Source organism: Phaenicophaeus curvirostris, unplaced genomic scaffold, assembly GCF_032191515.1.
Source record: "Phaenicophaeus curvirostris isolate KB17595 unplaced genomic scaffold, BPBGC_Pcur_1.0 scaffold_51, whole genome shotgun sequence".
NCBI lineage: Eukaryota > Metazoa > Chordata > Aves > Cuculiformes > Cuculidae > Phaenicophaeus > Phaenicophaeus curvirostris.
In genome coordinates this window covers 625,846-643,625 of record NW_027206674.1, presented here as the reverse complement: position 1 = coordinate 643,625, position 17,780 = coordinate 625,846, and the positions used below count along the sequence as shown (strand labels likewise).

Here is a 17,780-nt window from a genome sequence, read left to right as displayed (position 1 = left end):
TCAGAAGGAAGAGCAGGAGGAGGGCGACCATGGAGCGAGCAAGTCATGAAGATGCCTCCCTTCCTCCCAGCATCCCTCCTCCCTTCCCAGTATCCACCCGTCCATCCCACAACTGGAGAACTTCACCCTTCCCAGCTCCTCAGAGTCAGAGGAAAAAGCCCAAACCATCTTTTCCAAACCCCAGGCCAAAATATTTATTCAACAAGTTGCTGGGAACCTCCTTCCGCGTCTGGTTTAGTCAATCCAGGAGACCCCATCATGTTCTTCAAGACCCAGCCCATACATTGAGTACCGAATCCTCCACGACGTTGTCTTCTCAGAAGCTGATCGTGGCCAGAACAGGGCTGGTTTATTTCTAAAACCCCTCAAATTATGAATTTAGACGATAATCCAGACCCTGCCCCTCTCTGCACCCACCCAAGCCCCTAAAACTTTGCATTTTGGGTTGACGCAGCCACATTCGCCGTGAAAACTAAACACCTTGAAGCGTGGAGGAGGATTTACAGCTGAATTCTTCCACCCGCGGAGCCTCCGTCCTCCAGTCGTGGCCTCGACCCACCACGAGGACCCTTCACGCCGCACGTAGGATGCAGCAAAGGGGACTTAATCAAGAAAATAGGAATATTAATTAACGTTGCTCATTTATCGCGCTGCGCGGAGCGAAAGACGACGTTGGAACGGGCTCGATGCTCAAAAAAACTCACGTGTTAAGGTAGAAACCGCACATTAAAGCCTCGGGCGAGAGCGTTTCGCCTTGGAATCCACCCTCAACCGATCCCGAGGGGAGGAGGACGATGGTTTAATGGGAACATGACTCACTCCACATGTGTGAATCAGCCCTGAACTCACAAATAAGCGATACCACATGGTCCCAGCACCGCTCCCCACGGCAGGAAAGCATCCAGGGCTCTACAACCTCCTCCAAAAGCCCCGGAGCTCTTGGAACCGCAGCACCGGCCCCTTCGGAAAGCTGGAATCGGCTTCTCAAGAAGCGACTCCCCTTCCTCTTGGAAAAAGAGCTTTATGAACATTCACAACCTGAATAAAACTCCCCTGGGGAAACATCCCGGCTCTGGGTAGGAAGCGCCGTGTAAAGCTGGTGGAAGCTTCCTGAAGGCGTTAATACTGAAGGAAAAGACTTTGCTCATCGAGAGGTGGCACCAGATTCCCGTCGCATCCTTCTAGGTGCTAAACGAAATCAACTCTGTGTTGGAAACGAGAGTCTTTAATGAGATTACGACTCAAAATACGCTTGCCCCAAGTCCCAAACCATCCTTAAAAGCATCTTGTTCGTTATCGGCGATGAGGATCGTACGGAAACGTCGATGCTTGAGCTCCTAAGAGGAGTCCACGCGGCTTTGGGAGGTCAACTCTTAGCCTCTGCCCTTCTTCTTGGATCAACCCCACGCTCCTCGCGCCCTTCGAGAGCTTAAATGGAGGAATCCACCGTGAAGTGCCCGTTCTGAGACAGCGTTCGGCGGTCGGTGGGGTTCAACTTCACCACCGTGGGGGTGTATTTGGAATTCCGGTAGCAGGCAAAGCAGAGGATCCTCCGGAAGGTGTTGCGCATCTCATTGTCCCGGTAGGAGTAGACGATGGCGTTGATCAACGAGTTGATCTCCGCCAGCAAGAGGACGTATTTCTCCACGGCCAGAACGTTGCAGCTCTTGCAGCCCAAGCCGTCCAGGAGGAGCACGACTTGACCTGGAGTCCAGCAGATCACAAAAGCACCTGGGGAGGAGAAGAAGAAGAGGAGGAGAAGAGGAGGAGGAGAAGAGGAGGAGGAGAAGAGGAGGAGGAGAAGAGGAGGAGGAGAAGAGGAGGAGGAGAAGAGGAGGAGGAGAAGAGGAGGAGGAGAAGAGGAGGAGGAGAAGAGGAGGAGGAGAAGAGGAGGAGGAGAAGAGGAGGAGGAGAAGAGGAGGAGGAGAAGAGGAGGAGGAGCGTTAGAGAAAATAGATTCCTGGCTCTACTCAGTGTGTTCACTCAATAGAATCGCTGGTGTTTTCTTGTGAAAAAGACTCAAATAGGGTAGGAAAAAACTTAATGTCCCTCCAGAACCTCCTTTCCAGGAGCTGGAGAGCTACAAGGTTTCCCCTCAACCTCGTCTTCTCCAAACTAAACAACCCCAGAGCCCTCAGCTGCTCCTCAAGCAGAATAATCTCTCCTGTCCATATAATTGATAGGATTTTAGTTAAGATGAGGAGTTTAGAAGAGAGCAGGGAAGTCTCCAAGCTGAGAAGAGCCGAGCCAACACCAGCTGGCCAACGCGAGGACCGAGCTGGACAGGCTCCAGCGCTGATTCACTCCGAGTCCTGGCCACCACCTGCAAAGCTCGTTGGCACGAGGATTAATTGCTGCTTCGCATGACGGAGCGGGAGGTGCCGGCTCCTCCTAAACCCCTTTTTCACGCTGGTGATTTTACGGTTGACGTAAGTGGAGCACTCGCCCAGCCTGGAGATCAGGCTTGAGGTTGGATCTTAAGGAACAGGAGCTTTAAGAGGTCTTCTTGGAAGCAGCAGAAGAAAACAGACCGGCTGGGAACTTCCGATGCACGTTCTATACAAAAAACCATCTGAGAGCCAGAGGAGCTGCCCCAAAGCTGAGAGAAACCCCGTGGTTGAGTGAAACGGTGGTGAAGAGCCAACCAGGGTTCTCCTGGGCTTCGGGAAGGGTTCCCTGCTGGTTCCAGACCACCGTGACCCTTATATTGAGGCGACTCAACCTCCAAGGGGCTCGGGGCTGCAGCCACCAGACCTGGGATAGGCTTGTAGAGGTGGGTTTGGCCCCTTCAAATTCAGTAGATGCAGAAAACCAGATTCTTGGTTGCCACGAGGAAGGTCTCACACACCTCTGTCCTCATTTACCAACATCATTTCATGGAACCAGGGGTTGGTTTGGGTTGGAAGGGACCTCAAAACCCATCCAGTTCCACCTCCCTGCCATGGGGACACCTCCTACTTCATCAGGTTGCTCCAAGCCCCATCCAACCTGGTCTTGAACCCCTCCAGGGATGGAAAAACCTGGCCCAGGACCTCCCCACCCTCCCAGGAGAACGTTTCTCCCCAAGATCTCATCTCAATCTCCCCTCTTCCAGCTCCAAACCCTTCCCCCTTGTCCTATCCCTGCCCTCCCTCATCAAGAGCCCCTCCCCAGCTTTCCTGGAGCCCCTTTCCACCCTGGAAGCTCCTCTAAGTTCTCCCTGCAGCTTCTCTTCTCCCCAACCTCTCCTTGTCTGGGAGATCCTCCAGCCCTTGGATCATCTTCATTGCTCAACTGCTCTGTGGGAACGTTTAATCCTGGTTTTCAAATGTACTTTGGACTTATTTATCGTTCCCGGGTTGGTTCCTAGACCTGTTCTTCACGTCCTGGACCCGCAGGATTATCTACAAGCAGAAGCCTTGGCCTGCAACGCGACCCACGGCTCCTACCGCACCCTCGTTCCTCCTCACACGCTCCACCCTCCGATGCATAAGGCGCAAAATATTCCTCTGGGCAGAGTCCAAGTTTGCTGAGGAACGAGGGCGGGGAAGGAATGAACCAGGGATTTTCACAGGGAGGGAGGGAAGAAAGAAATAAATAAACCCTCTGCTGCCTCAACTTTCTGTACGAGGAGTCCAAAAGGGACAAGATTCTCCTCAAGTTGAGAAATTCGTCCCTCCCGTGCAAGGAACCTGCACAAACTCTTGCTCCTTCTCCAAGTCCTGATGAACTTTGAGGTTCCTCCCCACTCTCTCCATCCACCGACCCCCCTGGGAAGCCCCAGAAGCTCTTCAGAGGCTCCTCGGATCCAGGCTTCGAGGCAGAAGCAAGAAGGTTGAGCTGGAAGGGGGTGGACACTGCGGGGAAAGGGATCATAGAATCGTGGAATGGGTTGGGTTGGAAGGGACCTCAAAGCTCATCCAGTTCCACCCCTGCCATGGGGACACCTCCCACTGGATCCGGTTGCTCCAAGCTCCATCCAACGTGGCCTTCAACACCTCCAGGGATGGAGCAGCCACCGCTTCTCAAGGCAACCTGGGCCTCCCCAACCCTCCCAGGAGAACATTTCTCCCCAAGATCTCATCTCCATCTCCTCTCTTGCAGCTTAAAAACCTGAAGTCAACCCCAATTCCTCCCAACCCCTCTGGGCTGCTTCTTCTCAGCTCGAAGGCAGCAAGGAACACCAAGAAACCATGAGGCTGGGAAGAAGAGGGAGGAGGAGAAGGAGAAGAAGAAGAAGAGAAGGAGGAGGAGAAGAAGAAGAAGAAGAAGAAGAGAAGAAGAAGAAGAAAAAGAGAAGGAGAAGAAGAAGAAAAAGAGAAGGAGAAGAAGAAGAAAAAGAGAAGGAGAAGAAGAAGAAAAAGAGAAGGAGAAGAAGAAGAGAAGGAGAAGGAGAAGGAGAAGAGAAGGAGAAGGAGAAGAGAAGGAGAAGGAGAAGAGAAGGAGAAGGAGAAGAGAAGGAGAAGGAGAAGAGAAGGAGAAGAAGAAGAGAAGGAGAAGAAGAAGAGAAGGAGAAGAAGAAGAAGAGAAGGAGAAGAAGAAGAAGAGAAGGAGAAGAAAAAGAGAAGGAGAAGAAAAAGAGAAGGAGAAGGAGAAGGAGAAGAAGAAGGAGAAGAAGAAGGAGAAGAAGAAGGAGAAGAAGAAGAGAAGGAGAAGAAGAGAAGGAGAAGAAGAAGAGAAGGAGAAGGAGAAGAAGAGAAGGAGAAGGAGAAGAAGAGAAGGAGAAGGAGAAGAAGAGAAGGAGAAGGAGAAGAAGAGAAGGAGAAGAAGAAAAAGAGAAGGAGAAGAAGAAAAAGAGAAGGAGAAGAAGAAAAAGAGAAGGAGAAGAAGAAGAAAAAGAGAAGAAGAAGAAGACCTCCCAGGAAGAGCAGGAACAGCTAAAAGCCTCCGCGTTTGATGCTCGCGAGCTGGAACACGACCCAACAAGCCTGCGTGCGGCGAGCTGGGCTGCACCGAGCAGCTCCCCCACCCCGCTGAGCCGGTTCCCGAGAAGCCTTTGTCTGCAGCCCAAGGTTTCCCTGACGGAGCAAATTCTGGGCTTATCAGGAAAGATTGGCGAGCGAAGGGTTGTGACCGCGAGCCCGGAGCCGCGCAAGATCTGAGCACGTTGATTGATTTGGGGTTTAACAAGAGGCTGTTAGAGCGTTAAAGGCAAAAGGAGATGAAAGAAATCGCGGGGCGAGAGGTTGTTGAAAGCACCGTGCGTGGAGCAGCCTCCGCTCTTCCATGTCTTTACGTTAAATCAGATACCGTGGAGAAGCAGAGACCCCACGCCAACCGCCTCCAGCCCCTGACCTGCTCCTGTTTGTGCTGCAGACAGACAGACAGACCCTTGGCACCCAGCTGGAGACCCTGTTCTCTCCCCGAGAGCTTCCAGGGATCCGTTTACCCAAGGAGATTGAGACCTGGAGCCGAGCTGCTCGAAAAGAGCAGAGTTCAGGGCTTTGTCCCAGTAAACAAGAAGGATTTTGCATGCAGCGCCCTCGAATCGTGGAATGGGTTGGGTTGGAAGGGATCTCAAAGCCCACTCAGCTCCATCCCTCTTCCATGGAGGACGCTGCTCCAAGCTCCATCCAACCTGGTGGCCTTCAACACCTCCAGGGATGGAGCAGCCACCACTTCTCGGAGCAACCAGGACCTCCCCAACCCTCCCAGGAGAATGTTTCTCCCCAAGATCTCATCTCCACCTCCCCTCTTGCACCTCAGAACCGTTCCCCTCATCCTCACCCCGATCAAAACCCCCTCCCCAGCTCTCCTGGAGGCCCCTTTCTCTACTGGAAGCTGCTCTAAGGTCTACATGGAGCCTCCTCTTGTCTTCCCCCATCACCTGCCTCAACCCTCTCTCCAGTCTTTGATGCTCCAAGTGCTGCTTCTTGATTAATTAAAGCTTTTAATTAGATGCTTCTCCTCTAGGAAGGGAGCACGGAGCACGTACAACGGCCTCTTTGCCCCAATATCCAACCTGCAGCAGTTGGATGTCACCAAGTCACATTTGAAACGGGTCCCGTGTCCCGGTCACGGACACACAAAGACCTTGAGAAGCTGCTTCTCCACCTCCACCAGGTTGCTGAGACTCCAGAACTAAACTAGAGAGCTCCAGGTGAGGTCTCACCTGGATGGTGAGAGCTCCAGGAGCTCCAGGTGAGGTCTCACCTGGATGGAGCAGAGGAGCAGAAGCCCTTCCCTCACCCTCCTGGTCCCACTGCCAGGTTGCTCCTATTACACTTCACACCAAGACTTGAAACCATCGAGTTCCTCCACGACCAAACGAACCCATCACCCCAAGATCTTCAGAGAGCAGGAAAGCAGAAGGTCACCTCCTGGTCCTCCCTGTCGTCCCAAACGCCTCTCCAGCCCCACTCAACCCTGGATCGGAGCATCGCTCAGATCAAGCCAACTTACTGAGGATAATGGTGACCGTCTTGACCAGGCTGATCATGGTCTCCCTGTAGCGCGGGTGGAAGCTGGTGTGCTTGGACATCCGCGTCATCTTCCTCTTGACGTAGACGAAGATGTGCGTGTAGACGACCACCATGATGAGGAAGATGACCAGGTTGGAGATGGCCCAGAAGGTCAGGTAGCTCCGGCTGTAGAGCGGGGCCATGCTGGAGCATTTCTCCAGGGCGCAGAGACAGTGCCAACCGTAGGAGGGGATGAGCCCCAGGAGCAGCGCCGTGACCCAGATGCAGAAGATGAGGATCATCACCCGCTGGTTGGACATCTTGCTGTGCAGCTGCATGGTGAACACCGTCTGGTGCCTCTCCACGGCGATGGCCAGCAGGTTGACCACCGAGGCCGTCAAGCTGGTGTCCAGCAGGCTCTGACGGATGAACCAGGTCTTCAGGGAGAGCTCCGCCGTCCTGGGCCCCGTGTGGAACATGAGGAACATGTAGGCGACGCCGGCGAAGAGGTCGGCGGCCGCCAGGTTCCCCAGCAGGTAGTAGATGGGGTAGTGGAAGCGGCGGTTGATGACGATGGCGGTGATGACCAGCAGGTTGGTCAGGAGCACGATGACGCTCACCGTCAAGCCCAAGGCGACCACCAAGACGTCCTTGGTCCTCCAGTAGGTGGTCAGCTCCTTGCGGCTGTTGTTGTAGAAGAAGCCCACGGTCTCATTGTAGAAACAGTGCTTCATCGCTGCTGTCCTGGAGGGAGAAAAGGGCATCATTGGCTCCTCTCCTGAGAGCTGAGAGGAGGAGGAGGAGGAGGAGAAGAAGAGGAGGAGGAGAAGAAGAGGAGGAGGAGAAGGAGAAGAGGAGGAGGAGGAGGAGGAGAGGAGGAGGAGGAGAAGAAGAGGAGGAGGAGAAGAAGAGGAGGAGGAGAAGAAGAGGAGGAGGAGAAGAAGAGGAGGAGGAGGAGAAGAGGAGGAGGAGGAGGAGGAGAGGAGGAGGAGGAGAAGAGGAGGAGGAGGAGAAGAGGAGGAGGAGGAGAAGAGGAGGAGGAGGAGAAGAAGAGGAGGAGGAGAAGGAGGAGAGGAGGAGGAGGAGGAGGAGAGGAGGAGGAGGAGAAGAGGAGGAGGAGGAGGAGAAGAGGAGGAAGAGGAGGGGGAGAAGAAGAAGAAGAGGAGGAGGAGGAGGAGAAGAAGAAGAAGAGGAGGAGGAGAAAAAGAAGAAGAGGAGGAGGAGGAGAAAAAGAAGAAGAGGAGGAGGAGGAGAAAAAGAAGAAGAGGAGGAGGAGGAGAAAAAGAAGAAGAGGAGGAGGAGGAGAAGAAGAGGAGGAAGAAGAGGAGGAAGAGGAGGGGGAAGAGGAGGGGGAGAAGAAGAAGAGGAGGAGGAGGAGAAGAAGAAGGAGGAGAAGGAGAAGAAGGAGGAGGAGAAGGAGAAGAAGTAGAGGAGGAGGAGGAGAAGAAGAAGAAGAAGTAGAGGAGGAGAAGTAGAGGAGGAGGAGGTGAAGAGGAAGCTGAGCAACACGATAACACCCCTGACACTGGTGGAGCCTGGGAGGAGCTTCAAACCCCCAGAAGAAAACACATAAGCAACACGAAAACACTTTGAGGCAGAGCTGCCCGTCTCGCAGGCTTTGTCCTCATCTGTCCTCCAGGCTGGGGAGGCAGCGAGACCTTGAACGTTCACGAGAGGAGGGGAAGGTTTGCCAAGATCTGATACGGGATTCTCCTCGTCCGGCCCACGCGGCTTCGCGGGGACGAGAGACCAAACTGTTTGTGTTGTCCCAGTTCAGGAACGTGAAAACAAAGCAGGGTTAGCGGGGAGTCACTGAACACCACTTGGATGAAGACCTGGAGCCTCTGTGGACCCCAGCAGGGCTGCTTCTGGTTCCGTGAAGACATCTCTCATCTTTCCGAAGTAGTTTTAGAGCTTAAAAGCTGCTTCCAGCCCTGCTCCATCATGCCCAGCGCTTGGCAACCCTTCCAAACCAGCTGAGCGCTTCCCAAACTACAGCAAGAGCGTGGAAACCTGGAGAGAAACCAACTCCTCAGCCTCAAAAAGCCACCAACAGCAGAAAGGCAACACGTGCAACCCTAGAGCTGGATCATCCACAATCCTTGTGGCGTTTCCACCTTGCACAAGAGCACGAGGCAGCACCCAGAGCTTCAGAGAAGCAGCCAAAAAGTCAAGGAATGACGGAATGGGTTGGGTTGGAAGGGACCTCAAAGCTCATCCGGTTCCAACCCCGTGCCGTGAAGACCTTAGAGCAGCTTCCAGGACGGGAAGGGGCTCCAGAAGAGGATGGAGAAGGGCTTTTGATCAAGGAGGGCAGGGATGGGATGAGGGGAATGGTTTTGAGCTGAAAGAGGGGAGATGCAGATGAGATCTTCGGGTGAAATGTTCTCCTGGGAGGGTGGGGAGGCACTGGACCAGGTTGCCCCAAGAAGTTGTGGCTGCTCCAGCCCTGGAGGTGTTGAAGACCAGGTTGGATGGGGCTTGGAGCCCCTGATCCAGTGGCAGAGAGGTGGAACTGGATGGTTTCTGAGGTCCCTTCCAACCCAAACCATTCCCTGGTTGTATGAAAAGCTTAATATGAAGAGATGTTTGAGTTCCAAGAAGGACTTTGGTTTCTTTGACACCCTAGGGAGCAAGACCAGACACGCCAGGCACCTGGATCACAATGTTAAGTGTTTCTTTTCAAAGTCCTGGTGCTATAACGACTCCGCAACCCGTGGGCAGCTCAACAGGCAGCAGAAGGTCAAGCTCAAGGACTCTTCGAGTCATAACGTCAACCCAGTCATTGCTGCTTGTGTTATTAGTCCATAAAAAAAAAAATTAAACCACAACCAAATCCAAGGAAGGAGAAGAAGCCCCATCATCACACCCCCCAGCAGATCTTCATGTTCCTTTCCTACCCAAGAGCTTGGAAATGTGAAACCAGGGCTGGTTGGGGTCCCCGCTGGGATGGGTGAACCCAGCACGGAGCTTTGTGGCACCAGGAGCTGATGAATGACACGGTTTTTCCTTCCCTTGGTGTGTCCCGCACATGAAGTCATCGGTTCTCCGGGTCCTCTGAGCTCAGAGAGGGAGGAACCCAGAACATCTGACTCGCCTCTCGCCGTCATCCTCCTCCAACCCAGCTCAGGGGCCCTCGAAGAATCATGGAATCGAGCCCCCTGAGCTCATCCAGCCCAACTGCCACCCCAACACCACAAACCCCGTCGCCAGGTCCCACAGCTCCACCTGTTTTGAGCCACGTGGAGTCTCCAGGGATGGAGGCTCCGCTGCTGCCCCATGAATCCGCTTCCCAGGCTCCATCACCCTTCCAGGAACCAACCTAAACCTCCTCCAGCAAATCTGGAGGCCGTTTCCTCTCATCCCACTGCTTGTTCCTTGGGAGAAGAGCCCAGCACCCACCTCACCACAACCTCCCTCCCAGGAGCTTCAGAGAGCGACGAGGTCTCCCCTCAGCCTCTTCTTCTCCAGCTCCACGTCCCTCAGCTGCTCCCAGAACCCCTGGGGCTCCAGTTCCCCTTCTCTGGACGTTCTCCAGCTCCTCAACATCCCTCTTGGAGTGAGGGGCTCCAAACTGAACCCAAGATTCCAGGCGTGGACAATCCCTTCCCTGCTGGCCACCCCGTGGTGACCCAAGCCAGGATGCTGGTGGCCTTCTTGGCCACCTTGGCTCCTGTTGACCAGCAACCCCAAGTCCCTTTCCAGCAGGGAGCTTTCCAGATGCTCTTCCCCAAGCCTGGAGCGGTTGTTGTGACCCAAGGAGAGGCCCCAGCTCTTGGCTTGGTTGGCTCCCACCCTGTTCCCCTTGGCCCATGGATCCAGCCGCGCGTTCCTCTGATCTCCATCTTCCCGGACCCTTTGGCAGGAGCTCCTGCCAAGGTTGGCAACGGGGAAACCTGTTTATTATCACCTGCCCCACACCCACGTTGTGCAAACGAGACTCTGGAGTCGGGGAAACCCCAGACCTGCAGCTGAACTTTTGCTCCCCGTTGCTCCACCAGCCTCCTTCACGTCCTCACTGGGGAGGCCGAAGAGCCACAAGTGACCTAAAGACGCTTTAAATCACTAAATGGCTGCATCCAAAGCGGTGGGAGCAGCAGGGTGAGGGGATCCTGCCCCTCTGCTCCGCCCCGAGGAGACCAAACCTGGAGTTCTGGGTCCAGTTCTGGATCCTCAGCACCTGGAGGACACGGAGCTGGTGGAGCGAGGCCAGAGGAGGCTACGGAGACGATCCAAGGGCTGGAGAACCTCCCGTAGGAGACCAGGTTGGAACAGTCCTCTAAGCTCATTCAGTCCAACTGACAACCCCAAATCGTGTCCCCGAATGCCACATCTACACAACTTTGGAACCTCTCCAGGGATGGAGGTTCCACCGCTGCCCTGCGCAGCCTCTTTCGAGCCTTCATCACTCTTCCAATAAAAGGATTTTCCCCAATGTCCAACCTAAACCTCCCCTGGAACAACTTGAGGCCGTTTCCTCTCATCCCATGGCTTGTTCCTTGGGAGAAGAGCCCAGCTCCCTCCTCTCCACAACCCCCTTTCTGGGAGCTGCTCGGAGCGATGAGGCCTCCCCTCAGCCTCCTCTTCTCCAGGCTGAACACCCCCAGGTTCCTCAGCTGCTCCCACAACCCCTTTTCCCAGCTCCGTTCCCTTCTCCAGCCCCTCAATGTCCCTCTTGGGGTGCGGGGCCAACCCTGACCCCAGGATTCAAGCTGCAGCCTCATCAGCGCAGGGGGATGATCCCTCCTGGCTCCTCCTGGCCACATCATTTCTGCTTCCAACTTGCTCCTACGTGACGGTGACCGACCCGGTTTTGTTTGCAGACGAGGATCCCCCAGCCCCAAGAGCTCAAACCTCCTCTGGGGGACTTCGCATCCTCTCAAAGTCGCTTCTACGCGTCCCACCAGCCCCTGTGGATTTACCAGCGGGGCTGGGAGCTCAGGATTAATCCTCCTCCCAGCTGCTTCTCTAGGTGAGACCCAGATGGAACCCAGGGAGGAGTTGGAGAGCTTCCAAACCCTCGGAAACGTGCAGAGGCGACAAATGAAATCCTCACGGTCTGGGTGGGACGGACAGGTCAACGCTTGGAGCTCCTCCTGGGAGCCGCTTCCCGGTTGGAAAACTGACCTTGGAGCTCAAGCATCAAGGGCAGGCGACGCGGCGAATCGGGATTTAACGAGGGAAGAGAAACTCTGCCGGCAGCCGATCGCGAGCCATGATGCACAAAGGAGGTGAGGAGCCTATTGTTCAGGATTCCAGCAGCCCCTTTCCGTGGCCTTCCAGCATCCTACGGGATTTGTCTTTATTGTTTTACTTGGGAAAACACGACTCGCGCCGCCAAAACTCCACGTTCCTTGGGGAACGGCGCCCGCTGCCTCTTCTCTGACGTCGCTCCCCTCGACTCCTCTCGAGTCTCGCCCTTAAAAATGAGCTTGGTTGGATCTACGACGTGGAACGAGCCCGGGGACCCCACGGAACGAGCCCAGGATGCCTCCTTCCAGCCTTATCCGCGCGTCTCCACCATCTCCCCCCAAGCCTTGCTTATTCCCATCGCCTTTTCCCGAGAGGTTGAGTCCTTTGGCACCGAAAGAGAAAGGTGGAAGGGTTCCTCCCTCCTTCGTTCCTTCCTTAAGGTGGAAAATGCTCGTCAGCTCCTTGGGATCTTGGAAACCCTTCAGCTCCTTGGGATCTGGGAAGCCCTTCAGCTCCTTGGGATCTGGGAAGCCCTTCAGCTCCTTGGGATCTGGGAAGCCCTTTCAGCTCCTTGGGATGTGGGAAGAGCAGGGACGAAGGGCTGGATTTCTGCTCCCACTAATTAGCACAGCACTGATTAAGCCAGAACAATGGCTGGAGAAAGGCTCCCAACCCAACCTGGTCTCTCCGTTTCTCACCACAGCCAGGTTCCCATGGCCAAGCAGCCAACCCAGCGAGGAATTTAAGCCCTGACCCACCCCAATTTTTACTCCAAGGGGCAGCATCCTTACCTGGAGCCACAAGCACCGCATCCAAACTCCCCCTCAGCACCTCTCCTTCCACCCCAGGAAGCCAGAGCAGCTCTCCAGCCAGGAGATCCCCATCTTCCAAAGGGAGGAGATGCTTCCCAAGCAAGGAAAAAGCCAAGAGAGGAGGTCCAGGAGGGTCTCCCAGCCCCGGAGAAGCTCGGAATCGCTGGGAAGTTGGGGATTCGGGAGGGTGAGGAGCTCGACCCGCCCCAGATCCTCCCCTAGGCGGGTCCTGCTGGAGCTGTAACTTGAATCCTTCTCTCTTCTTCCAGGGAAGCCAAAAGAAAAAAAAAAAAAAGCACCTTTAAAGCCCTCCGGTTGTGGCTGGAAGGAGGCGGCTCCATCCCGAAACATCATCCTGCCGCTTGGAGCTGGTACCCTGGGTGCCAGCACCCCCAGGTGCCTCCTGGAGAAGAGAGCATCCCCTTCCCAAGGACCAGAGAAGGTCCCATCCTGGAGGATCCACCTCCTCTGAGCACCAGAAGGATCCATTTCTAGGCTAAAGGTCCAGCCCCCACATCTCCAGGTGCCTCTGAGCTCAGGATCTGGCCCCACATCCCCCATCCCAGCCCCACCAGCTCAGGACTGGTGGGATCCAGCCCCACCAGCTCAGGATTGTGGGGATCCAGCCCCACCAGGAACCCTGCAGTGAGCAAGAAGATGTTGTTAGAAGGGAAACTGAGGCACGGGCTGGATTTTCCTGCTCCAGCGTCATCCCTGATAGGAAAATCTCCATCTCTGTCTAGCTCATCCTTGACACCTCAAAGATGATCAAGAACATCTCACCTGCACAAACACCTCGGTGCTAACAAGCCAGACCTGTAGCGGTTATGAAGGTAAAAAACCTTTTGCAACCATTCAGATGATCTAAAGTCCTCGGTGATCCCCAAACACCTCCGATTTCCCACTCTCCCAGCCTCCTCCTGCCATCAGCTGCTCCTCCAGGAACAATGTTATCACCGTCACCTCTAATCCCTGCCAGGAGAGCCAAGGTGTCACCTCAAAGAGGCAGGGGATCCATCCAAGACAAAGGACGAAGAGATCGGAGCAAAAATCAGAGGAGAACGGATTTGGAGCAGCCCTGGGGAGAAGGTCTTGGGGTGCTGGGAGAGGAGAAGCTTCGCACGAGCCACCAAAACGCGCTCACAGCCTAGAAGGAGGACGGTGTCCAGAGCTGCACCTGGAATCGGAGGACAAAGAGGGTGAGGGAGGGGATTCTGCCCTTCTCATACGATCTGGAGAGACCAAATCTGGAGCCCTGGGTCCAGCTCTGGAGTCCTCAGCACCTGGAGGACACGGAGCTGGTGGGGCGAGGCCAGAGGAGGCTACGGAGACGATCCAAGGGCTGGAGAACCTCCCATCTGAGGACAAAGCTGGGAGAGTTGGGGTTGTTCAATGATTTTGAGGTGCTGCTCTATCTCAGCCCACTCCACTCACCCATTGCTCCGTCTGCGCCCACCCCTGCGGCTCCACTTGCATTTTATTTCCCTTGTCGAGGTCTCGTGGAATGGTTTGAGTTGGAAGGGACCTCAAAGCCCCTCCATGTTCCAAATCCCTTCCATGGGGGGACACCTCAAACCGGATCCAGTCGCTCCAAGCCCCATCCAACCTCATCTCCAACATCTCCAGGGATGGAGCAGCCACCACTTCCCTGGGAACCTGTTCCAGTGCTTCCCCACCCTCAGCGTGAAGAGGATGGGGTGATGACACCTTGAAGACCAAGGCCTCTTCCAACAGGGGGTGGAGAACGAGCTGCTGAGCATCACCAAGACCACAGAGACCCACGGAATCCGGCCTCTCCGCCTCCCACCAGGTTCTCGGGGAGCTTTCCCAGTTCAGGAGAGGCTCCCAGGGCTCTGGGAAGCGTCGCTCCCCACTCACCGAGCGACCGGAGCTCACGGATCCCACCACATTCCAGCGCCCAGCAGAGAATGCGAGGAAAACGTTTCCAAAGACAACAGCCTTTCTCTTCCCCTCTTCCACTTCTATTTCTCAACGTGGTGTGAAGTGTTTTAATACATTTGGCGCTTCTTAACGAGTCTAAAATCAATATTTTTCCTCCTAGCTGGAACCTTTCCCACCAGATGACAACCTGAAGGGGGTTTTATTTTTGCTGCGACCCTCTCCTGGAATCCTCGGAATGTGAGGAACCTCCTGGAAGGAGTCGTGTCACCATCTCCCCCCCCTCTAAATTTCCACAGGGAACCGGTTGTTCCAATTAATTCTTCCCAAGTCCCAACAGAGATTCCCAACCCTGGTGAGGAGCGTTCCCCTCGAGCACAACCAGCCCCGAAACGCTGGTCTTGAAGCCAAAACTTCCTTAAAAATGCAGGAATTCCATAACACCCACTGCTCCAGAGCCAAGGTGGAGGAGAACCCTGGTTTGCAAGCCTACGGCATCAAAGAACGCTTCCCAACAAAGACCTAGGGAAGAAATCCGTGCCCTCTGCTGCCTTTCCTGCAGCAGGAATTCTCTTTTCCAGCAAATCACCAACCGGTTGCTCCAGAATAAGCCAAAAAACCTGGAAAACTCCTTTCCCCTTCGCAAGGTTCTGCATTTGGACGCCTCGAATTAAAAAAATTCCCTATCGTAGACCTTAAATCACGGAATCATCAGGTTGGAAGACGCACTAGGTGATCGAGCCCAACTGTTCTTATCGATAAATCAAAGTGGGGAGCGCACGGAAGCAAAATATTGGCTCTCATCACCTGGAGACAAGGTGGAAAACCAGCTGAGAGGGAATAGTTCAGGATTTTCCTTCAAAACGCAACTGGAACGAGGTGAAACAACCCTCTTACCTTCCCCCAGGTGACTATTGCGGCCACGGACTGGGGCGCTGCCTCCCCTCGGCTCGGTTCCTGCCCCTTCCAGCCCTCTCCGAGACGCAACCATTTGTTCCGCGGCGCGAGAGCAGGGGAGGGGAGGGAAGCGAGGGATTCTTCTCCGCGGTGTTTTCTTTGGAGTGGGGATGGTCTGGGGGGCCCCCGCGCTTGCTGCTCCTCCTAATTGGCACAGGAAGGAGGAGATTACCCTGCGACGCCCAAGGCTGAAGCGGAGCACGACGAGCTTGGCCCCCCGCGTGATGTCACCCAAGGAAAAAGCCAACGGGGAGGTTCAAAACCCCCAGTCGGGATGCCGAGTTCACCGAGTGGGACTCAACGACGGCTTCAACCGAAGAGGATTTCAGCCGGCACCTCGCGTTCTTGTCAATAAAAACAAAGGAGGATGGAAATTCCCTCCCTGCCCGGCTCCGAACTCCTCCGGTCCTGGCTGGCACCCAGCGCAGTGAAGTCTCCTTGTTCCGTTGGCAAGAGAAATCAAGGAACTTCACAGGCACTCGAGCTCCGCGTGCCTCAGATTTTGCTTTTATAGGGATTATTACGAAAAATCCACTTCCCCCCCCGCGTCCCGGTTGGGTTTCACGGCAGCCGCCCGCAGCGCCGGGGGCTGGAGAGTCATAAAAAGCGTTTAACGTGCCTTTCTGCTTAAGTCTAGGGGGGAAAGACAAAGCCAGAGCAGGAAAGCCTCCAGCTCCACCGTGAAACGCAACGAGAGCTTCATCCCGAGTCGAGGAACGATGCCTCCTCTTCTTCTCCAGCCCCCTCCCCAGCTTCGTTGCTCTTCTCTGCACTCGCTCCAGAGCCTCCACATCCTTCTGGTGGGGAGGGGCCCACGACCAACCCCAGGAGTCAAGGTTCGGTCTCACCAGAGGGAGAAGAACCTCCCTGGCCCTGCTGCTAGAGGCATGGAATGGGTTGGGTTGGACCAGCGGGGGGGAGGGATTGCTGGATTCAGCCCGTAACATTCACAATTTCCACTACAAATGGTCTTTTCTAGTTTCCTTCGCTTAATTTTTCAACTTCTAATCATTTTTGGTGCTGTTCTACCTACTTCCCAAAGCCTTGAGTGGAAAAACATCTCCTCCAGGTGCTTTCTTCTGCTGGAAGGCTCTTACTCCTTCCAAGATAAATATTCCTTTTATTCAGATGTTCTTCTACAAGGCAGGGAAGTCTACGGGTTCATTTATTCGATTTATACTAACAAATACGACTCTCAAACCCCGTTGAGAGGTACCTCTTAGAGATACCTACAGAACCCAAAATTGCCGTGGTCCTGGATGCCAAGTTTCTGGAAGCTGCTGTCTAAGCAAAGCTTGAATTATAGCCCAGCGCGGCTTTTTTTAACATAAATGATAGAGGAGAGCAGCCAGCGCCCTGAAAATCTTCCAGCCACAAGCCCAGCACGTGGACATGGACAGTTGACTGGGTTCATTCCAGATTTCCCTTCACAAAGGCTTTTCTTGAATGCTCCAAGCCCAGAAATCCAACCGTGTCCTGGGCTGCGTCCAAAGTTGTGGGACCAGCAGGTCAGGGAGGGGATTCTGTCCCTCTGCTCCGCTCTGGGGAGACCAAACCTGGAGTTCTGGGTCCAGTTTTGGAGTCCTCAGCCCAGGGAGGACCTGGAGCTGGTGGGGCGAGGCCAGAGGAGGCTGCGGAGATGATCCCACAGCTGGAGAACCTCCCATCCAAGGGCAGGCTGGGGGAGTTGAGGTTGTTCAGCCTGGATGAAGGTTCCAGGGAGACCTTAGAGCAGCTTCCAGTACAGGAAGGGTCTCCAGAAGAGGATGGAGAAGGGCTTTTGATCAAGGAGTGCAGGGAAAGGATGAGGGGAATGGGTTTGAGCTGAAAGAGGGGAGACTGGGATGAGATCTTGGGGAGAAACGTCCTCCTGTGAGGGTGGGGAGACCCTGGTCCAGGTTACCTGGAGGAGCGGTGGCTCCTCCATCCCTGGAGGTGTTGAAGACCAGGTTGGATGGGGCTTGGAGCAACCAGATCCAGTGGGAAGTGGAACTGGGTGGGCTTTGAGGTCCCTTCCCACTCAAACCCTTCCAGGATTCTTGAGCAAAACTTCCCCAATCCAAGGGTTTTCTCCATCTCAGGGTTCGGCTGATGGGAAATTCGTCCTCCTTGCTCTCCATCCCCCGTACGGTTTTTGGTGCCATCACCCCCCTCAACGTGCTCAGAGCCAAGATGACAAAACACTCCGGGGCAGGAGGGGAGAGGAGAAGAAAACAAAAGCTGTTTGTCCGCAGCAGCGGGAAGTCCCAGCAGGACACGCCGAGGAGCTCACTTTTCACTACCTCATCCCCATCTGCTAATTGAGCGTTGGGAGACGACTTTCTAACTAAAACAAAACCAGGAATGCGAGAATATTGATGGAGTCGACCCGCCGCCGTCTTCCAGATGTCTTCATCCCAGCCAAGGGATGGAGAGGAGTCGTATTTAAACCCCACGCGCCGTGGGGTGGGGGAACCAACCATCTCAGGAGAAGGAATAGAAGCAATTTTGATACCTACAGGTAGGATAACGAGGTAGAACCCAACGACCTGGGCTGCTC

The 17,780-nt window shown here is 54.8% G+C and overlaps 1 protein-coding gene across 1 annotated transcript; it reads right to left on the bottom strand.

Moving 5' to 3' along the window:
• Positions 1-1,237: 1,237 nt before the first annotated feature.
• LPAR2 (lysophosphatidic acid receptor 2) lies at positions 1,238-12,499 on the bottom strand. Its single transcript, XM_069881612.1, has 3 exons — positions 12,365-12,499; positions 6,382-7,124; positions 1,238-1,731 (listed from the first exon to the last, which is right to left on the bottom strand). The coding sequence occupies exons 2-3, from the start codon at positions 7,112-7,114 to the stop codon at positions 1,430-1,432; spliced, it is 1,035 nt and encodes a 344-aa protein (XP_069737713.1). The 5' UTR covers positions 7,115-7,124; positions 12,365-12,499; the 3' UTR covers positions 1,238-1,429.
• Positions 12,500-17,780: the final 5,281 nt, after the last annotated feature.